Below are 19,357 nucleotides of genomic sequence, written 5' to 3'. Positions count from 1 at the left end.
AGAGCTACCCCACAACTGGTTAAAATATGGGACGGCTATCATTTATGGTTCCGGAGATACGGGCTGCTTGCACAGCCTGTCAGAAGCTACATTCAGAGCGGCCAGTATAAATACAAGCTGACACACTACAGCAAACTGATAGGATCACAGTGCTTATAATAATTATTTGTATATTACTCATGGTAATTAGCCCCTCGCCACCCAGGCCAATTCTGACACTTCTCTACTACATGTAAAAATCATCATTTGTTTTTTGCTAGAAAATTACTCTATGGTGGTCTTTGCACTTTTTATGTTGCAGGGTACAGAGCTGCACGATTCTGGCTAAAATGAGAATTGCAATTTTTTTGCTTAGAAGATAGATCACAATTCTCTCACTATTGTTGCGGCGTAACATCATCTTTCACATTAAAACAAAAAAAAAAAATGGGCTAACTTCACTGTTTTGTTTTTATGGTTTGTATTATTCATTGAAGTGGGAAAATGCAGTGTGACATAACATATTGCAGCAATAGCCATTGTATTCCCTAAAGTCTCTGCTAAAATATATATAATGTTTGGCGGTTCCAAGTAATTTTCTAGCAAAAAATATTATTTTTTAATTTAAGAAACAAGTGTTGGACTTTAAGTGGTTAAATTTAGTTACAATGTTAGTTACAATGTTTCATGTTGTTTACAAACTTCGCAGACTGCCCAGATTTGTTCTTTACACACAGAAGTGTATCCCTTTGATCTAAGAAGGAAGTGTCAGTTACAATGTTTCCTGTTAAAAACTTGGCAGACTGCCCAGATATTTTCTTTTGACAGCTGAAAGTCTCTCCACTTGTTATATGAAAGAATCAGCAAACTCTGAGATTGGAGATCGTCAGGGCGGTTGAATCTAGATCATGATTTTTTTAACGATTAATTGTGCAGCTCTAGCACGGTATTTGCGCAGCAATTTTTGAAACATGTTTTTTTTGGAAAAAAACGTTTCATTCATTAGAAAAACAGTTAGTTAAGTTAGCACAATTTTTTTTTGGTATCCTAAGCGATGCTTTACTTTTTTTAGGTTACATGTTTAGAGTTACAGAGGAGGTCTAGTACTAGAATTATTGTTCTCGCTCTAATGATCGTGGCGTATGTAACCTGTGTGTATCTGGCTCTGATACTACCAGTGCCTACCCAGCCACTGACTAGTATCTCTCCCCAGCCTGTCCCCACACACCCTCTCACCTGCTGACCTGTGGATGGGGGAATCACTCCTGCAGTGTTATTGTGTTCTGCCAGTGCGTACAATGATCAGTGTTGCTAACTTTAGCTGGCAGCACTGATTGTTTTAAGAAAAAAAAACAGGCTGGTTGTACTCAAGTTGATTAATAGATTGACTTGTGTAAAACCAGCTAGCCCATACATAGATTGACTATGGCTGGTCTCTGCATAATTGGCGTAATTTCAATCCATGTATGACCCGCTTAACCACTACTCAGTCCCTAAATATCCTTCCACTCCTGTACATAGTGCTCACTGTCATACTCTCCACACTCCTCTCCTGTACATAGTGCCCACTGTCATACTCTCCACACTTCTCTCCTATACATAGTACCCACTGTCATACCCTACACACTCCTCTCCTGTACATAGTGCCCACTGTCATACCCTCCACACTCCTCTCCTATACATAGCGCCCACTGTCATACCCTTCACACTCCTCTCCTGTACATAGTGCCTGCTGTCATACACTTCTCTCCTGTACTTAGTGCCCACTGTCGCACCCTCCACACTCCTCTCCTGTACATACTGCTCACTGTCATACCCTCCACACTCCTCTCCTATACATAGTGTTCACTGTCATACCCTCCACACTCCTCTCCTATACATAGAGCCCACTATCATATCGTCTACATTCCTCTCCTGTACATACTGCCCACTGTCATACCCTCCACACTCCTCTCCTGTACATACTGCCCCATCATACCCTCCACACTTCTCTCTGGTACGTACTACCCTCTGTCATACCCCCTCACTCTTCCTGTACATACTGCCCATTGTCATACCCTTCACACTCCTCTCCTGTACATAGTGCTTTTTTCCGTACCCTTTGTACTCCTCTCCTGTACATAGTGCCCACTGTTAGACCCTCCACATTCCTCTCCCTCACCTGCACATACTTCCCACTTATATACTGTCCATACTCCTCCCCTATGTCGCTTACCCACAAAAACAGTTCTTTAAAATTATACTGAATATCCTCAATGTTACCAGCTCTAGAATGGACACACTTTTGTTAGTTCAACTAAAGGAAATCTCAGTTCTCATATTTGTTCTGCCCCATTATTAGTACTCCTTTAATTTTGTGATTACTACTATGATGTATAGAGGAACATGGGGGATCTCAGCTACTCTAAATATAGCACTTATATAAAAAAATGGCCCTGAAAATATTTTTTAAATGTTGGCAACTGTGCACTTAGGCACTGCCCAAGGGCCACCGTCCACTGGGTCAGTAGGGGGCCCCATGAGAGGCTCCTGGGATCCTGTGATAATAAAGCGGTAGTAAACTTTCCTGACATTACTACTTTTTAGAGGCCCTGGGGTAGGTTATGCCACAATGTACAAGTATGCACAGCATATTAGCACATTAGTGTACACTTCAATTTTCAGACTGAGCCCTCCAGTGCTGCGCTGTGATGAATCAGGCGGGGCCCGGGCACTTCCATCTTCACCCGGTCTTCCTTCTGGGTTCTGTGCCTTTGGTCACTTGCCTTGGCTGGGCTGCGTTCATGTCATTCCCACGCATTTATTTATTATTTATTACACTCCATTCACACCTCCGCGACAAAACGCCCGACGCCGGCCGCTCGTGCCGCTGGAGGGGAGAATTCCCATTGCTGTCTATGAGATGGTTCACATCTCATAGACACCGTACACCTGCGGCATGAAAAAAAGTCCCGGACCCTTTTTTTCAGGCGGCATTGGCGTTCGGCCATACAAAGCAATAAGAAGGATTTGTAAAAAAAAAAGTTACACTATTCGCGGCAAAATACGCCCGCGTACGCGGCGTTACTTGTCGCGGAGGTGTGAATGCAGCCTAAAAGGCCCCACCAAAATCCTCAGCACCAGGCCCATGATGTTCTTAATCTGGCCCTGGCTGGTAGACACATGGAGGGTCAGACACCCAGGGAAGTGGGATTATACGTTTATTCCCCAGTCCATGGGTAATTTTCCAGGATCGACTACGACCTTATAGAGCATCAATTATTACTGTCTCTGAAAAGAGCAGAGATTAAAGCAATCACTCTTTCTGACCATGCCCCAATAGTGGTTCAATTAGAAATACCACAAGGTTTCACGTGGGAAGGAACTGGAGATTAAATAATTCTTTTATTCAGGACCCGGGATAATCAAGAAGATCGAACAAGAGTTAGAGAACTTCTTTGCTGTTAACGATACACTAGAAATCCCCCGGTCAACTCTGTGGGAAACGCATAAGGCTTGCATAAGGGGGATATTGATAAGGGTTGGAGCGGGGAAGAAGAGAGAGAGAGGGAAGAGAAACGTAGTACTTTATAAAGAGAGATACAGGACATAGAACAAATGACAAGACCCCAAGGTATACCAGAGAGACAAGAATTAATAGCAAAAAGGGAGCAACTAGCAGAATTGCTAGAACAGGAGAAAAAGCGTGCTTTCCATACAGTTAACAAAGAGAGGTACCAATGGGGTAACAAATCTGGGAAATGGTTGGCCAGAGCAGTAAAAGAAAAAGAAAATCTATACTTTATCCCTAAAATTAAGAACGATGATGGAGAGATGGTGCATTCTTCACCTGAAATGGCGAATATATTCCATGCATCTTATAGTGCGTGATATAATGTGAATCAGAGAGGGGAAGATAGAGAAAAAACAAACGCAGAAGTTTATAAGTACCTGCAGGGCCTAGACCTTCCCTTGGTTCCTAAGGAAGAGCTTGAACAACTTGAAGCTCCAATCACCCAGGAAGAAGTAGGAACTAGTGATGCACCAAAATTTTGGCTGCCGAAAACTATCGCCTGAAAATAGGGTTTAGATGCATAGTGCTTAAAGGGATTGTAAAGGTTTAATTTTTTTTTTCCCAAATAACAAACATACCATACTTGCCTCCACTGTGCAGTTCGTTTTGCACAGAATGGCCCTGATCCTCGTCTTCTGGGGTCCCTCTGTGGCTGTCTTGGCTCCTCCCAAAGGGATTAGCTTGCGGGCGTGCTCCCGTGTGGGCCTTAGCCGCCGAGTGTATCATTGATTTGGTTGACAGCAGCGGGAGCCAATGGCTGCGCTGCTATCAATCATTCAATGAGGAACTGGGGGAAAGCAACCGTGGATCGTGCCCACGGAGATTCAGGGCTCAGGCAAGTAAAACGTGGGCTCAGGGGGGCCGGAGAGTGCAAGGTGTTTTTTCATCTTAATGCAAAGGATACATTATTTTAAGAAAATATTTGATATATTTTCAGTAAGTATTGTACAACATCTGAGTAAATACTGGAACATTTAGTCCAAAGTAATTTTTCATGCAACGTTAAGATTTGCGCTGAAAAACGAAAGGAGAAAAAAAAAGGGGGTGAAGCCCTGGGACAGAATCTTTAATAGTGTATTCAGACTTCCAAATTAGGATACAGGAACATCTCCATTCATCAACCCAAATTCTTGTATAAAAATTTAAGAAATACAAGCTTGAATTTCATTTTGTATGAGCCAGACACAGCTTACACTTATATAGGCATTAATTCAGTCTTTCGTGGCTCTACCCACTCTAACTATGAGAAATAAATATTTTTTTTGGATTGTGTTTGAAGAGATGCTATGTTAATACCGTCTATTTTCCAAAGACATTACAGATTTCCTGGGCTTTAGACGTAGGGATTTTTTATTCTTTTTGCCCTAACATGGCCAACATACCGTATATACTTGAGTATAAGCTGAGTTTTTCAGCACATTTTTTTGTGCTGAAAATGCCCCCCTCGGCTTATACTCAAGTCACCTTTTTGCACCTGATCTCCCGGATTTGGGGACCCGGTACTGGCCGGCCGTAGGTCCCTTGGGCCCCAAACTTATCACACATGTAGCCCCACTCTTCCTCTACAAGTGCGCAAAGTTTGTTGGCCGGGGAGCACTGATTTTTCAAACCCGGGCACCCCTTCCATAGACTCCCATGTTAAACATCAGTCTAGTTATGGGCACAGTGAGGCATGGGCACAGTGAGGCATGCACATGGACACAGTGAGGCAAAGTGAGGCACAGTGAAGCATGCAGATGGACACCCTAGGCTTATACTCAAGTCAATACGTTTTCCCATTTTTTTTTGTGGTAAAATTAGGTGCCTCTGCTTATAGTCTGGTCGGCTTATACTCAAGTAGTTATCTTAGAGTACTTACTGTCTGGTGTCTTATTTTGCCATTGTTCACATTCTGCTGTTAGGGCCTTTACTTTCAACATGAGGAGATGCAGCTAGATATAAAATAAAGAAACAAAGTTTAATGGCCAAATTCAATGCATTTGTTACTGCAAGAGGGTGTAGCAGAAGCCAGGAATTACAGAAGTGAGAAAAAATACAGATGCTTAATGAACCGTTAAAGCAGACCTATAACTAACTTTACAGGTCTGCGTGAACACATTCCGGACATATCTCATATGTACAGCGTATACACTTTAATGCTTTTATTATTTAAAAGCGGCCCTTGAGCTTCAGCCAACTGACTGAACCTAGGCCCTAGAGAAGCATTTTGGACAATGATGTCATCAGTCTGCTGAAAGGAGGAAGCATTTCCTCAGTCTTCACTCTTCCAGCGATCACTCCCTTAAAGTGGAGGTAAACCCACTCTCATCCTTTCTAAACTACTGCCATAGTGGTTATCTCTAAGGATATACATGCCTCCTGCATGTATCCTTACCTGTGAAATGTCTCCCCTCTGTCTGTTATGAGACCTGAAAAACTGCATATTCTGTGGGTGGGACTGTTGTCCAGAGCTTGGTGGGTGGAGTCGTGATGTCAGTAGACTCCCCGCCCTCCTCTACACTCCCCTTGTCAACATGTATTTTCTCCTGTGTATTTCTTACACTGAATTTCTGCCATGATCACCAACATCCAGTCAAAGCCCAGAAAGATCACCACGTGACTTCAGCATGCCCAATCATGCTGAGGTGTGGAGCAGCCAATCCCAGAAGAGCTGGAGAAGAAAGGAGGAGGGGATCTAAAGTACACAGAATGCCTCTCTCAGGCTCATGCATGAGATATGTAAATCACCTGTCACTCACAGCAAGGGGGAAGAACGGACTCCTATTTCTCTGTGTGTCAGTTTTTATCTTACTGAAAAAAGATAAGAGGACTGCTCAGAGCTAGATTACCTCTTCGTGGCAAGACTGGGCACAGATGACATGAAATCCTATACTGTATAAGCCCTAACCACTTAAAACCCGGACCATTATGCAGCTAAAGGACCTGGGCCCTTTTTGCGATTCGGCACTGCGTTGCCTTAACTTAACTTAGCTTTCTTTTGGTGGTAATTGATCACCTTTGATAGAGCGATTTTGAAAAAAAAATCTATATTTTTTACTTTTTCCTATAATAAATATCCCCCAAAAATATATAAAAAAAACATTTATTTTCCTTAGTTTAGGCCGATACGTATTCTTCTACATATTTCTAGTAAAAAAAAAAAATCGCAATAAGCGTTTATTGATTGGTTTGCGCAAAAGTTATAGCGTTTCCAAATAGGGGATAGTTTTATGGCATTTTTATTATTATTTTTTTTTTTTACTACTAATGGCAGCGATCAGTGATTTTTTTCATGACTGCGACATTATGGCGGACACATCGGACACTTTTGACACTATTTTGGGACCATTGTCATTTTTACAGCAAACAGTGCTATAAAAATGCACCGATTACTGTGAAAATGACACTGGCAGTGAAGGGGTTAACCTGCAGGGGCGCTAAAGGGGTTAAGTGTTCCCTAATGTGTGTTTATTACTGTAGGGGGGGCGTGGCTGGGCATGTGACGTCATTGATCGTCGTTCCCTATGACAGGGAACAGGCGATCAGTGACAGGCTCACTAGGAAGCACGGGGAGAGGTTTGTTTACACATACCTCTCCCTGTTCTTCCTCCCTGTGACCCGATCGCGGGACACCGATGACAATCAGGTCTCGCGGGCGTGGTCACGGAGCACAGGACCAGGTCGCGAGTGCGCCATGGGCGGTGCGTTCACGACCGACTACTGAGCTTCTTAAAGGCGACGTACCTGTACGTCCATATGCCCGGCCGTGCCATTCTGCCGATGTAAATAGTCGTGCGGCGGTCCTTAAGGGGTTAATTTTAAAAAAATCTGTATTTACATCCACTTTAAGTAAGCCATACATGGATTAAAATTCGGCTGGTCTAACATAGCCGGCTGAGACACCAGCTCTGAAAGGATCGACGAGTTTTGTTGGTAACCTTGCTTCATCAGGACCTTGGATCTCAATACAAAAGTGCTTTGAATACACTCACAAAGAAATAATGGTGATTGCATTATCTCTCAGCCAGCATCTTACTTAAGAAGTATATGCCAATTTTGATGATTTTAAAGATGCCTAAACATGGATGGTGTTGGCCTTCTGGTTAGAAACTATGATGAAGACATTGTTGGAGGGAGTATTAAAATATCTCTAATAAATACCTGAAAGTGCTATATTTACACATATATACAGTGCATGAAAAATAACACTGAGACTAGGGGTCACTTCAATATAAAAATTGTTATTGTTAAACCAAACTTCTGTTGAGAAACTAAAAATCTTTTTATACCTTTGTACAGCACTCATTCTGCATAAATGCAAGGAAAAAAAAAACATTAAAGTTGAACTCCAGGAATGGAGTTTACTGCATAATAATATTGGTCCAGCTTTGAACAATGCAAAGAATGCATATGGCATACATGTGGGATTCTTTTGGAGGCACCGAATTAATGTAGTAGTTGCTGCTACTACAGTGAATTCCCAGGCCTGTGCCGAGCCACTGCCCTGTTGCATCCTGAACACAGGAGATCGCTCACTCAGCATGGGCACCATTCATATAATGACTTGCATTTTTCTTAATATATGCAAGGCGTTCTTTGATTGGACAAGGTGGAGATGCGGGGAGGTGACTTCATGGTCTCCAACTCGTCCGATCAGAGAGCGTTTTGCAATCATGGAGAAAAATGCAAGTCGTTCTGTGAATGTCACCCTTGCCAAGCAAGGGGCCCCTGGGGTTACTAAGCAGCAGGGCAGCCACCCAGCATGGGACTTGACAGACAGCAGTGATCATTGTAGTAATGGCGACCACTACAGTGATTGCCTGCTTCCACAGCAGTCCCACATGTATGGGACCAATCTGACTATGCAATCTAATCCATACCTGGAATTCAGCTTTAAAAAAGGTTTATTACAATCATTTACTTTACATAAAATTGTAATGCCAGCCACTTCTTAATGCCAAACTGAAGGAGGGGTCATTCACACATTTCAAAGCATTCATAAAAATCAGGGAACTGAAAATCAGGGAACCATTTGTAAAAATCTCTTGAAAATTGTCTCACCTGCACATCAGATTCTGGTAATTTTTCTGCATCTAGAACCATCAGCTTGTTCTGGCACTGTGTATGAAATCACAAAAGTATTAGGGAAATATTCAGCTAGGCAAAGCACTATATGTACCCCAGTGTGGTAATATAACCCCAATGAAATGTAAGGAGAATAAGTCCTTTCTTTCCCCTTTACAAGTTATCCATCACCAGTCGTTCTAAGCATGTCATAGATGAAGTGGTCTGACCCTCCAAGTGTCATGCTAATGTAATGGAGGTTTGGGCAAATGAAAAAAATAGCAGCCATTCAATGTATACAATACAAGCAAGGCACAGTCAACCGTTACTGCATCCAGCTAGGCAAGTATGATTAAAAAAAAAAAAACGCTGGGCCAAATTCTCAAAAAACCTGCCTAACTTAACTTTCAGCAGTTAAGTTACACAGGCATTAAATTTCTACCTAAGTGCCCGATCCACAAAGCACTTACCTAGAAATTACGCGCCGTGTAACCTAAGTGCCTCTGTCGCAAGGCGGTCGTCTGCTCGAGGGGGCGATTCCTATTCAAATTAGGCGCGCTCCCGCGCCGGACGTAATGCGCATGACATCATTTTTCCCGACGGGCAGCGCGCGAACGTAATTTACGCCGGGCTTTGTGGATTGCGACGGGACAATAAAGTTGCGACGGGTTAAAAAAAAGTTACGCGCCGGGGAAAAAAAATCAAAATTTTAAAAAAAACGCGGCGATCGAAAAAAAGGTCTGGTTTTACATGGTGTACTAACTTTACACATTGTAAAACCAGCCCTAATTTTGCGCAAGCAAATCGTAACTTACGCAGAAAACACAAAGCTTAAAAGCTTTGTGGATCTGCTTAAGTACTCATTTGCATACGCTAGGCGGCATTTCGACTCGAAATGCCCCCAGCGGCGGATGCGGTACTGCATCCTAAGATCCGACAGTGTAAGTGTCTTACAGATGTCGGATCTTCTGACTATCTTTGGAAAAATCCTTCTGAGGATCGTTTCCAAAGATAGCCACAGGGATAAGCAGGCTGAACAGCAGTTCCGCCTGCGTATCTCCTTTGAAGATTTGGCCCGCTGTATCCAAACTCAATTTTTATCATTTGTTTTTGAGACAGATAGAACTTTCTTTTGGTGGTATTTCTTTATCGTACATCATGGGACACAGAGCACTATAGTAATTACTATATGGGTTATACGCCCACCTTCAGGTGATGGACACTGGCATAATGAAGACAGAAAGTGGCCCCCCCCCCTATATAACCTCTCCCATACAGGGATTACCTCCGTTTTTTCGCCAGTGTCTAAAGGTGTTAGTCACGGTTAATGTTGTGCTAAAAGGTGCTCCATAGATGGCCTGGACAGGGTCAAGGAGTCACGCTATCGGATCCATTCAAACAGCCAGAAACAAAGGCTAAAGTGGATGGTACCTGAGCCTCGGTACGGAAGAACAAGGTTTTGCCTGTAACGCTTCTCTCAGGAGAGCTGGGCCCTGGGATCTAGCACCTTGGTCACATTGCTATACCACAGGTTTGCTCTGGCAGGGCGCTATACAGGTCCAAGGCAGTGGACCCTACATTTAGAGAGGACCCCTGTCCTTCAAGGTCTGACATGACACCAATCCGCCGTGATCGGTGAAGATTGGTTCGCTGTGATATTCCAGCAGTACCCTACGGCAGGAGGGGTAAGTTAAGAAGATCCTGGTATTTTCTTATGGACTTCTTTTAATGGGTAGATGTTATTGTGCGTGTTTTTTTCTACCACTAGAGGGTTTAAGTAAACATACCGGGTATCAACATCCCATGCTGTGCCTGTCTGGAGGAATGTGTCAGCAGCGCGTGTCTTTCCCTCTCCTGTCGTCAGCCACCTGATGGGGGGGGGGGGTTTAGGGGACTCCACCTGCCAGAGAAGTTGGGGGCTCTTCTGCTTCTGCTCTACTGATCAGCAATCCTCTTCTCACACTCTGTCAGTGTGAGGAGAGGAAAGCCAATCACCACCAGCATTTCCTTGTTTTCATGTGATCAGCTGTAATTGGACACAGCTGATCGCATTGGTAAAAAAAAACAGGTTCATCCTTCTCTCAATCTCCCCTTCTGTTAATGTCACCAATTCAGCTAGAGATTTTGCAGAACAGTATTGGCATGCCCAGTTTTCAGTGAGTTTCTATGCTGAGCATTTTCTTCCCATCACATCTGTGCAGCCTATGTGACTATAGAATCCCACATGTGGGCGTATGCACAGTGGTAAATGACAGCCCACATCCTACCTCCTCCTCCATGCCCGCTAACCAGCTATACTCATTGGGGGCGGGATATACATGTGGACTTCTGGAGGCTTCATCTCCCTTCCATTATAAGACACAGGCTGTGACTGGCTCTGATTATCAGTGCAGCCTATCAGTGCTGTCCATCAGTGGCTCCTCATCATTGCTGCCTATCAATGCCACCTATCTGTGCCCCATCAATGGCTCCTCATCAGTGCCCATCGTTGAAGAAGAAAAAATTACTTATTTGCAAAATTTTCTTTATTGTCATTATTGTACTACACAGTCAAGTCACAGCATGGTGAAACATGCTGCCATATCCTTCTGTATAAACCTGCAATTCTAATAACTTTTTTACCATTCATTCCATTATTTTATAGTGTAACTGATGATCTCATAAAATCAGGGAATCTCTATTACAATGGTCATCCAACCAGAATTGCATGGTTGAGCTTCAGGTAAGAAGACTTTACATTTTATTACATTACATCATTTTTATTGTATCTGGCACGCAGGCTTTTTTTTCTAGAAAAAAACATCTTTCCGTGACAAAAGTTGGATGGGAATAAATAGTATAGCAGAGCCAAGGCCATTATACAACATCAGGCAGACTCCCAATGTGATGACAACTTTACAGTCTAATCAAGGCAGGTGATTTTTATTTTATAACCGTTTTATAACTGCTAACATTTATAGATTTTAAAAGAACTTATGATGGAGGGACAGAACTTACAATTTAAGAATTTTCATAACCACCAACATAGATAAAGACGTGATCCATGTTCTTTGCCATGTTTGGGTTATAATGAAAAGACAAAAAAAACAAACAAAAAAACAAAACAAAAACATAATCCTAGAAATGTGTACCACTTAAAAGAAAATTAATAGCTACATAGGTAAAAATTAGGCATAAGTCGATCAGTTCAACCAACATAAAAAATAAAAAATAGATATCCACCACAGTCAGATGTCATGGATATGCAATAAAGTCTGGCAGCTTACCTGATCTCCATGTGTTCATTAGAGGCCTGACCCTCCTTCTGACTGTCTTTTATCACCTTCCTCCCTGTATTGCTCCACCCTAGGCCATCCCAGGAAGCCTATATTAACCACTGCACTGCTAGTCTGCTTTGCTGTTCAACTGTGTTGTTAGCTTTAGTTCCTGTCTGCAGTGTGCTACGATTATCTTCCTGTGTACCGTTTTTGACTTGTCCCTGAATTCTCCTGTTTGCCTGTGATCCTGACCTTTTGCCTGTCCCTCGGTTACCCTTGTCTGCCTGTTGCCCTGACTTCGGCTTACCCATCACTACTGATTGTCCTGCTTGCTGCTTCCCCTCTCTCCCTGTGGAGCGCGACCTAGGGGATCCCAGGGGTCGCGACCTGGATCCAGCTGCGGCGAAGTCCATCCTCACCACTAGAGGCTCTGGTGAACACAAAGCTGGGTCTTAGACTCCGCGCCCTGGGCGATCTTGGGTTCACGCTTCCTCTCTAATCGCAGCGGTCGACCATAGGGTTCACTACCCTGTGGTGCATCCCTGACCCCAACGGGGTGCACTTGTCACCTGGCCACAGGTGACCTGACAGTTTGAACAGCCATGAATCCGGCCGACGTGTCGCTCCCCGCAGACGATCCATTACAGGGCATTGTTCGTAGACTCGAGACGCATGAAGCTAATCAGGCTCAGGTGATGCGTTTCCATCAGAATATGGCTTCCCGCTTTGATCATCTTCAGACCTCGTTGGGAACCCCGAATCCGCAACCCCAAGTACAACCAGCGGCTGCGCCTGTCGCACCACCTCCAATCCGTTTTTCTGGAGACTCCAAGTCCTGCAGGGGTTTCTTTAGCCAATGCACTGTTCATTTTGAGCTCCTGCCCCAACACTTTCTGTCTGATTGGTCTAAGATAGCCTATATCATTTCCCTCCTCTCCGGTGGTGGGCTGCCCCTCTGTGGGAATCGAATGATCCAGTGGTTTCTAGCCTGTCTGTTTTCTTGAAACTTTTTCGGAAAATATCTTCGAAGAACCGGCTCGTGTCTCTTTAGCGGCTAGCGCCCTTTTACGTCTTCGTCAAGAATCCCGTTCAGTGGGACAATATGCTCTTCAGTTTCGTATCCTCTCAGCTGAATTGAGCTGGAACAATGAGGCCTTAGTCGCAACCTTTTTGCATGGCCATTCTGATAGACTGAAGGATGAATTAGCAGGAAGAACCATCCCCACTGATCTGGACGGAGTGATCTTTCAGGAAAGGACCCTAGAAAAGCGACGCCAGCATTCCTTGGTCCTTAGTCAGCCTGAGCTTCCCTCTCTTCGACCCGTGGAGCATCTCCTGCCAACTGAGAAACCCATGCAGCTGGGTCGGACCAGGCTATCTCCCGAGGAACGTGCTAAGCGCAGAACTCTGGGCCTGTGTCGCTACTGTGGGGGCAAAGGTCATTTTCGTGACACTTGCTCTCTTCGCCCGGAGAAACGCTCCTGTTCAATACATCTGGAAGGTGGAGTATTGGACCCAGAAATATCACCTTCACCTTCTCGTCTTCTTCTTTCTGTGTCCCTTCATCTCAGTGCTTCTTCGCGTTCGGTCTCGGCATATCTAGATTCCGGAGCCGCTGGCAACTTCATGGACTGGGAAATCGCATCATCCATGAGACTTACCCTCTTGCCCCTCACCACGCCATTGGTGGTCTTGGCGATTGATGGCACCGTTCTCCCAGGGGGCCCCATTCGCTTCCAGACACTTCCTGTTAGATGTCAGTAGGGACACTTCACCAGGAGTGGATATCCTTCCTTATCCTACCTAAGGCCTCAGCCTCTATCGTTTTCAGTCTTCCTTGGTTAAGGCTCCATTCTCCACACATTGACTGGACTGCCGGACACATCCTGGCTTGGGGTCCCTCCTGTTCCACGTCCTGCCTACCCAAGGTTGCCCCAAAAGAGAAACTTCCTGTTGCCACCATTCCAGTATCTTTCGCTCTTCCTACCGCATGTAGTGGTGTCTGGGATGTGTCCTGCAATAGTCAGGCTGACGCACTTTCTAACCCTTCTGGCACTCTGAATGAGGAGCCCGCCTGTGAACCTGAGCCGATCATTCACTCCAGGTTACCTTTGTCTGTCCCTAAAACGCACAGCCAGGCTAACTTGTCTGCAAGTTCCACAGTCGCTACGCCTTGTGATGCGATTCGGGTAGTCTCTAGACCTGACTGTGCTATTCAATCGGCCTCTGCATCAGCTATGCCAGGCCAGCCCATGCCCAGTGAGCCTCCTACCTTTTCTTGTTCAGGACCTTCTGCAACCTCGCCTCATCCTAGTACTATTACGTCCATTCAAACCTGTCTAAAGGGCTCAATCCATCCTTTGGATAGATTGCCTCATTCAGCCAAGTGGGGTTTCCTACCTTGTTTTCAGGGCTCTCTGCATTCTGCTGGTTTTTCTGCTATCCAGCTTGACTCCTGTGTCATGTCACCTTCTAACCAACCTGACCTCAGGGTTCCTCTGACCTCTGCCCAGTCTGATGGTCCTGTGCTAGATGCCCAGTTCATCTTTAAGGGTCTGGGGAATCCTCCTCAGATTCCTGTTGATCCTCTCATGCCCTTACTTATTCCTAAAAGGCCTTTAGTCCTCAATAAATCCTCTGGTCTTCTCCCTACTTCGGTTCTGGTCAATGAGGATAATCTAAAGTATGAGGTTACTCAAGTTCTGGATTCTCGTCTCTGTAGAGGAATTCTTCAGTACCTTCTGCTTTGGAGAGGGTTTGGTCCTGAGGAGGAGTCTTGGATTTCTGCATCTGAGGTCTTTGCGCCCCCCATTTGTTGAGGAGGTTTCATCTGGGATTCCCCTTTGGGCCTGGGTCCAGGCTGGGGAGGGGGAGGGGTCATAAGAAGGAGGGTACTTTAATGGATATGCAATAAAGTCTGGCAGCTTACCTGATCTCCATGTGTTCATTAGAGGCCTGACCCTCCTTCTGACTGTCGTTTATCACCTTCCCCCCTGTATTGCTCCACCCTAGGCCATCCCAGGAAGCCTATATTAACCACTGCACTGCTAGTCTGCTTTGCAGTTCAACCATGTTGTTAGCTTTAGTTCCTGTCTGCAGTGTGCTATGATTATCTTCCTGTGTACCGTTTTTGGCTCGTCCCTGACTTCTCCTGTTTGCCTGTGATCCTGACCTTTTGCCTGTCCCTCGGTTACCCTTGTCTGCCTGTTGCCCTGACCTTGGCTTACCCATCACTACCGCTTGTCCTGCTTGCCTCACCAGTGCCCATCATATGCAGCCTGCCAGTGCCCACCATATGCAGCCTGCCAGTGCCCGTCATATGCAGCCTGCCAGTGCCCGTCATATGCAGCCTGCCAGTGCCCGTCATATGCAGCCTGCCAGTGCCCACATCAGCGGCGATCTCTATGTGTCAAGGAGCTGGATTTGAATTGCCAGGGCCATAGTAACAATGTCCCGCCTCCTGTTATCATGTCACACTGATTCAATGTCCCACTATTGGACACTGTAACTATGGCCGGGTAATTCAGCTCCGTGAAACGCGGCAAGGAGAGGAGGGAGGAGAGGAGGGAGGAGAGGAGGAGGGAGTAGAGGACTGGGCGCGCCAGGATGACACTCCTGTAATGGGCGGCACCCGGGGCTGACCATGCCCCCCTTTCGGTATTGGCTGTTTTTTTTATTCGGCCAAATGAAAAAAACACAGATTTGTGGCTGATAATTTTGGGGCACCTCTGGTTATGAGTGAATGCAAACATGCATTTCATCATCTATTAAAATATTAAAACTATCCAGAGCTCATAATCATTACTCATGCATTGATCATGTATTTCTCCTCTCAGGGCTATTACCCACCTTTGATCTTGACTAAGATTTTTGACGCCCTGGTCTGACCATGACCCTGTAGTATTGATGTTTTCTAACTTGACAAACAAATTGGCTAAGGCCCCATTCACACCTCCGCGACAAAACGCTCGACGCCGGACGCTCGTGCCGCTGGAGGGGAGAATTCCCATTGCTGTCTATGAGATGGTTCACATCTCATAGACGCCGTACGCCTGCTGCCTGAAAAAAAGTCCCAGACCCTTTTTTTCAGGCGGCATTGGCGTTCGGCCATACAAAGCAATGGGAAGGATTTGTAAAAAAAAAAAAGTTACACTATTCGCGGCAAAAGACGCCGCGTACGCGGCAAAATACGCCGCGTACGCGGCGTTACTTGTCGCGGAGGTGTGGATGCAGCCTAAGTCTCACTAGAGATTGAATGAATCTATACTCCGTAACGAATCCTACTGCTTAGATATCATTACACAAATGAAAACGGATTTTGATATCAATAAGGCAGAAGACACCACCCCTGTCATCAATTGGGCGGCACACAAGGCTTCTGGGGTTATGGGGTTTTTTCATCCAGTTTGCAGCTAAACTTAAAAAAGCTACCAATGAGGTGCTCACTACCAAGACTAAGTGGAGATGAAACACAGGAACCACTGTAAGTGCAATAATTCAAGAAAAACCTTTTGGTTGCCATTTATTGGTAAAAAAACTTTTAACACCACATATCACAGCAAAATGGGGGATGCAGCTGACGCGTTTCACACTATTTATTAGTGCGGCTGTCCAAACATTCTTTTCAATTTTGCTTCGTGCATTTCCGGCACCTGGGCTTTTCTGAGAGGACATGGATTATTTCCATATACCCATCTGGAGCGGTAACTTTATCTCTTATGTAGGAATGTGGGCATGGATTGCCGAACGTCCGTGAGGTCTGTGCATCCGTGGGCTGATGGCTGCGGTGTTCTGTGAGCATGCTGTGCCTGTGTTAGCTGACACTTCCTGTATCTTGGAACGCACTCTCCAAGATACAGGAAGTGTCAGCTAACACCGGCGCAGCCTGCTCACAGAACACTGCAGCCATCAGCCCGCGGATGCACTGACCTCACGGACGTTCGGCAATCCATGCCCACATTCCTACATGCCTGTTTTGATCATACTTTTGAGTACCTCATGTAAATACGGAATTTAAGATTTCTTGAATTATTGCACTTAAGAGTGGTGCCTGTGTTTCATCCCCAGCTATTCCAGAGGATTTCTTCTTACCCTTCCGCTGGGCTGCCTCCAAAAGTTGCTTCTTAAGAACTTTATGGACTTGTTCAAAGTCATTGCTTTTATTATCATTATCATCTTGCACCATTTACATCTCCCCCTACCCTGAGCAATTAGGTTGGTGGTACACATTTAGTTTCACACAAACACTGACTTTTATCCTTGTTTTTTACTACCAAGACTAAGGAATACAAAGCCCTAGCTACCCAACACAAACTATTCCCCTCAACCTGACTTGTTGATCAAACTCAAAAAGGCCCGTACGGAACTTAATATCTGCCTTACCACAAAAGGCAGAGAAACATTTTCGCTGGACCAATCATAAGTTCTTCACCTGGCGGGATCGACCGGGTTCGTCGTTATACATAAGCTTACCCTTAAACATACATACACGTAGCTCTTCCGAAAATTTGACTCTCAGGAGGCAACCTTTCCCAAAATCCCCAAAAGCTTCTTCAGGAATTTCTACACTTACTATACAACCCATCCCAGGGTCACATACCTGTTTCCATTAGTAACTTACTAAACACCTTATCTCTGCCATCTCTCATGAAGTCCCATAGGAAATATTACATGGAAGGAAATACATAACACTATTAAGACGTTGTCATTACATAAATGACCGTGCCCTGACGGCCTACCTAATAATTATTATACAGTTGGCTCCTCCCTCATATTGCTTTCTACTTTAATTTCTTGTGAGATGGCGGAAAAGTCCCTTTAGATGAAAATAGGGCATACATCGTCGTTATACCCAAACCACACAAAGACTCAACGAACATCCTTAACTATCGTCCTATATCATTGATTAATTGTGATCTCAAAATTTTGACAAAACATCTAGCTTTACGTCTCGGTACAGGTTTTATAACCGAATGCTAAACGTTAGATCAGATTGATTGATTTCTGCAGTATGTTCCAAATGGGATGCCCCTTTGTCTAGGGAACTATTACTTCTTTCATTGGACCTTTATAAGGCCTTTCATATCTTAAATTGGGACTACTTATTTAAAATTCTAGGAGGCCTTTGGATTTGATTAATTTTATTACTTAAAATGCTTTATAGTAACCTGTCGGCCCAGTTTTCTATTCGGGGGTCATAGATCAGTATTGTTTCCTATCCAAAGCGGAACAAGACAGGGTTGCCCACTTTCCCCATTACTGTTTGCCCTAGCTGTAGCAATTCGATATCATCCTAATATACATGGCATATGTTGTGGCGAACAAGAGCATAAATGTTCATTGTTTGCCGGCGACGTCCTCAGGTATGTCACTAATCCTCAAATTACCCTACCTAATCTGCTGACTTTGTTACATCAATTTTCCCAGCTCTCAGGGCTTTCTTTAAAAACCCAAAAAAACTATAGCCCGTAATATTTCTTTATCTCCCTCGATGGTGCTGACCTTACAAAATACTTATAAATTTCAATGGGCGCAAAGCTCCCTCCCATATTTAGGCATCCAGCTGACACCCTTGATCAACACTCTCTTCCGGGCTAATTATCCTCCACTCTTCCGTTGACTCCGAAAATCACGTTTTTCTCGATGCAATTCCTCTCAAGCCTGCCTTGCATACACACGATCGTGATAAAAAATGCAAAACCTTAAGCGCGGCGACGTACAACGGCACTAAAAAAAGTTCCATCCGATTGTTGCCACCCTTTGGGATGATTATGCTAATTTACTGTCTCATAACTTGCTTCTGAGCATGCACGTTTTTTTCCCCGCCTACACACGACGAGAAAAACGATGACATGAAAAACAACGAGAAAAAAATAGAGCAGGTTCTAAATTTTTAATGCCCATTTTTCTCGTCGAGAAAAATGCTCTGGAGCCTACACACGACCAATTCTGAAGTGGACATGGGCTATATGGACCCACTGGTTCTAAATACAGTCAGAAATGTGATTTCAGCGCCTCAGCCCTGTCACAATGAGTACACACACTGGATGGCTGTCACTTGCAGACCCAATACAACTGTTTTATTGGTCTCAACTAACATATCACCACACTTTGACACTTTTATTACAGCAATGTGGGTTTTCAGAACACATCTAATATTTCTACACGTTTCACCCATAGATGAGGGAACAACACAAATAATACAGTTAAAAACTTTCTTACTTTATATCAATTTTACAGTCTGAAGTCCCTTTAAAGGACTTTGGGCCAAATCCTCAAAAGATATACGACGGAGTAACTGCTGTTACTCCGTCGTATCCCTGGTCCTAATTATGGAACTGATCCACAGAATCAGTTTTCCATAGTTAGGGAGAAGATCCGGCATGTGTAATTGAATTACACTGCCGGATCTTAGGATGCAGTACCGCATCCGCTGCTGGGGGCGCAACTTTATTGACCTGTCGCAATCCACAAAGCCCGACGTAACGTAATTTCGCGCTATGCACGTCGGGAAAATGACGTCACG

At 44.5% G+C, this 19,357-nt stretch overlaps 1 protein-coding gene across 1 annotated transcript in view; it reads right to left on the bottom strand.

The window, feature by feature from the left end:
• Positions 1-19,357, bottom strand: part of CENPK (centromere protein K) — a 69,310-nt gene that overhangs the window by 37,059 nt on the left and 12,894 nt on the right. Inside the window, exons 4-5 of the mRNA XM_040340236.1 lie at positions 8,573-8,629; positions 5,391-5,463 (exon numbers count right to left, since the gene is read on the bottom strand). Coding sequence (XP_040196170.1) covers positions 5,391-5,463; positions 8,573-8,629 — 130 coding nt within the window. The remainder of the gene's footprint in view (positions 1-5,390; positions 5,464-8,572; positions 8,630-19,357) is intronic.

The sequence above is a fragment of the Rana temporaria genome, chromosome 1, assembly GCF_905171775.1.
Source record: "Rana temporaria chromosome 1, aRanTem1.1, whole genome shotgun sequence".
Lineage (NCBI taxonomy): Eukaryota > Metazoa > Chordata > Amphibia > Anura > Ranidae > Rana > Rana temporaria.
Note: the sequence above shows the minus strand (reverse complement) of the source record. Positions and strands in the feature narration are given on the sequence as shown.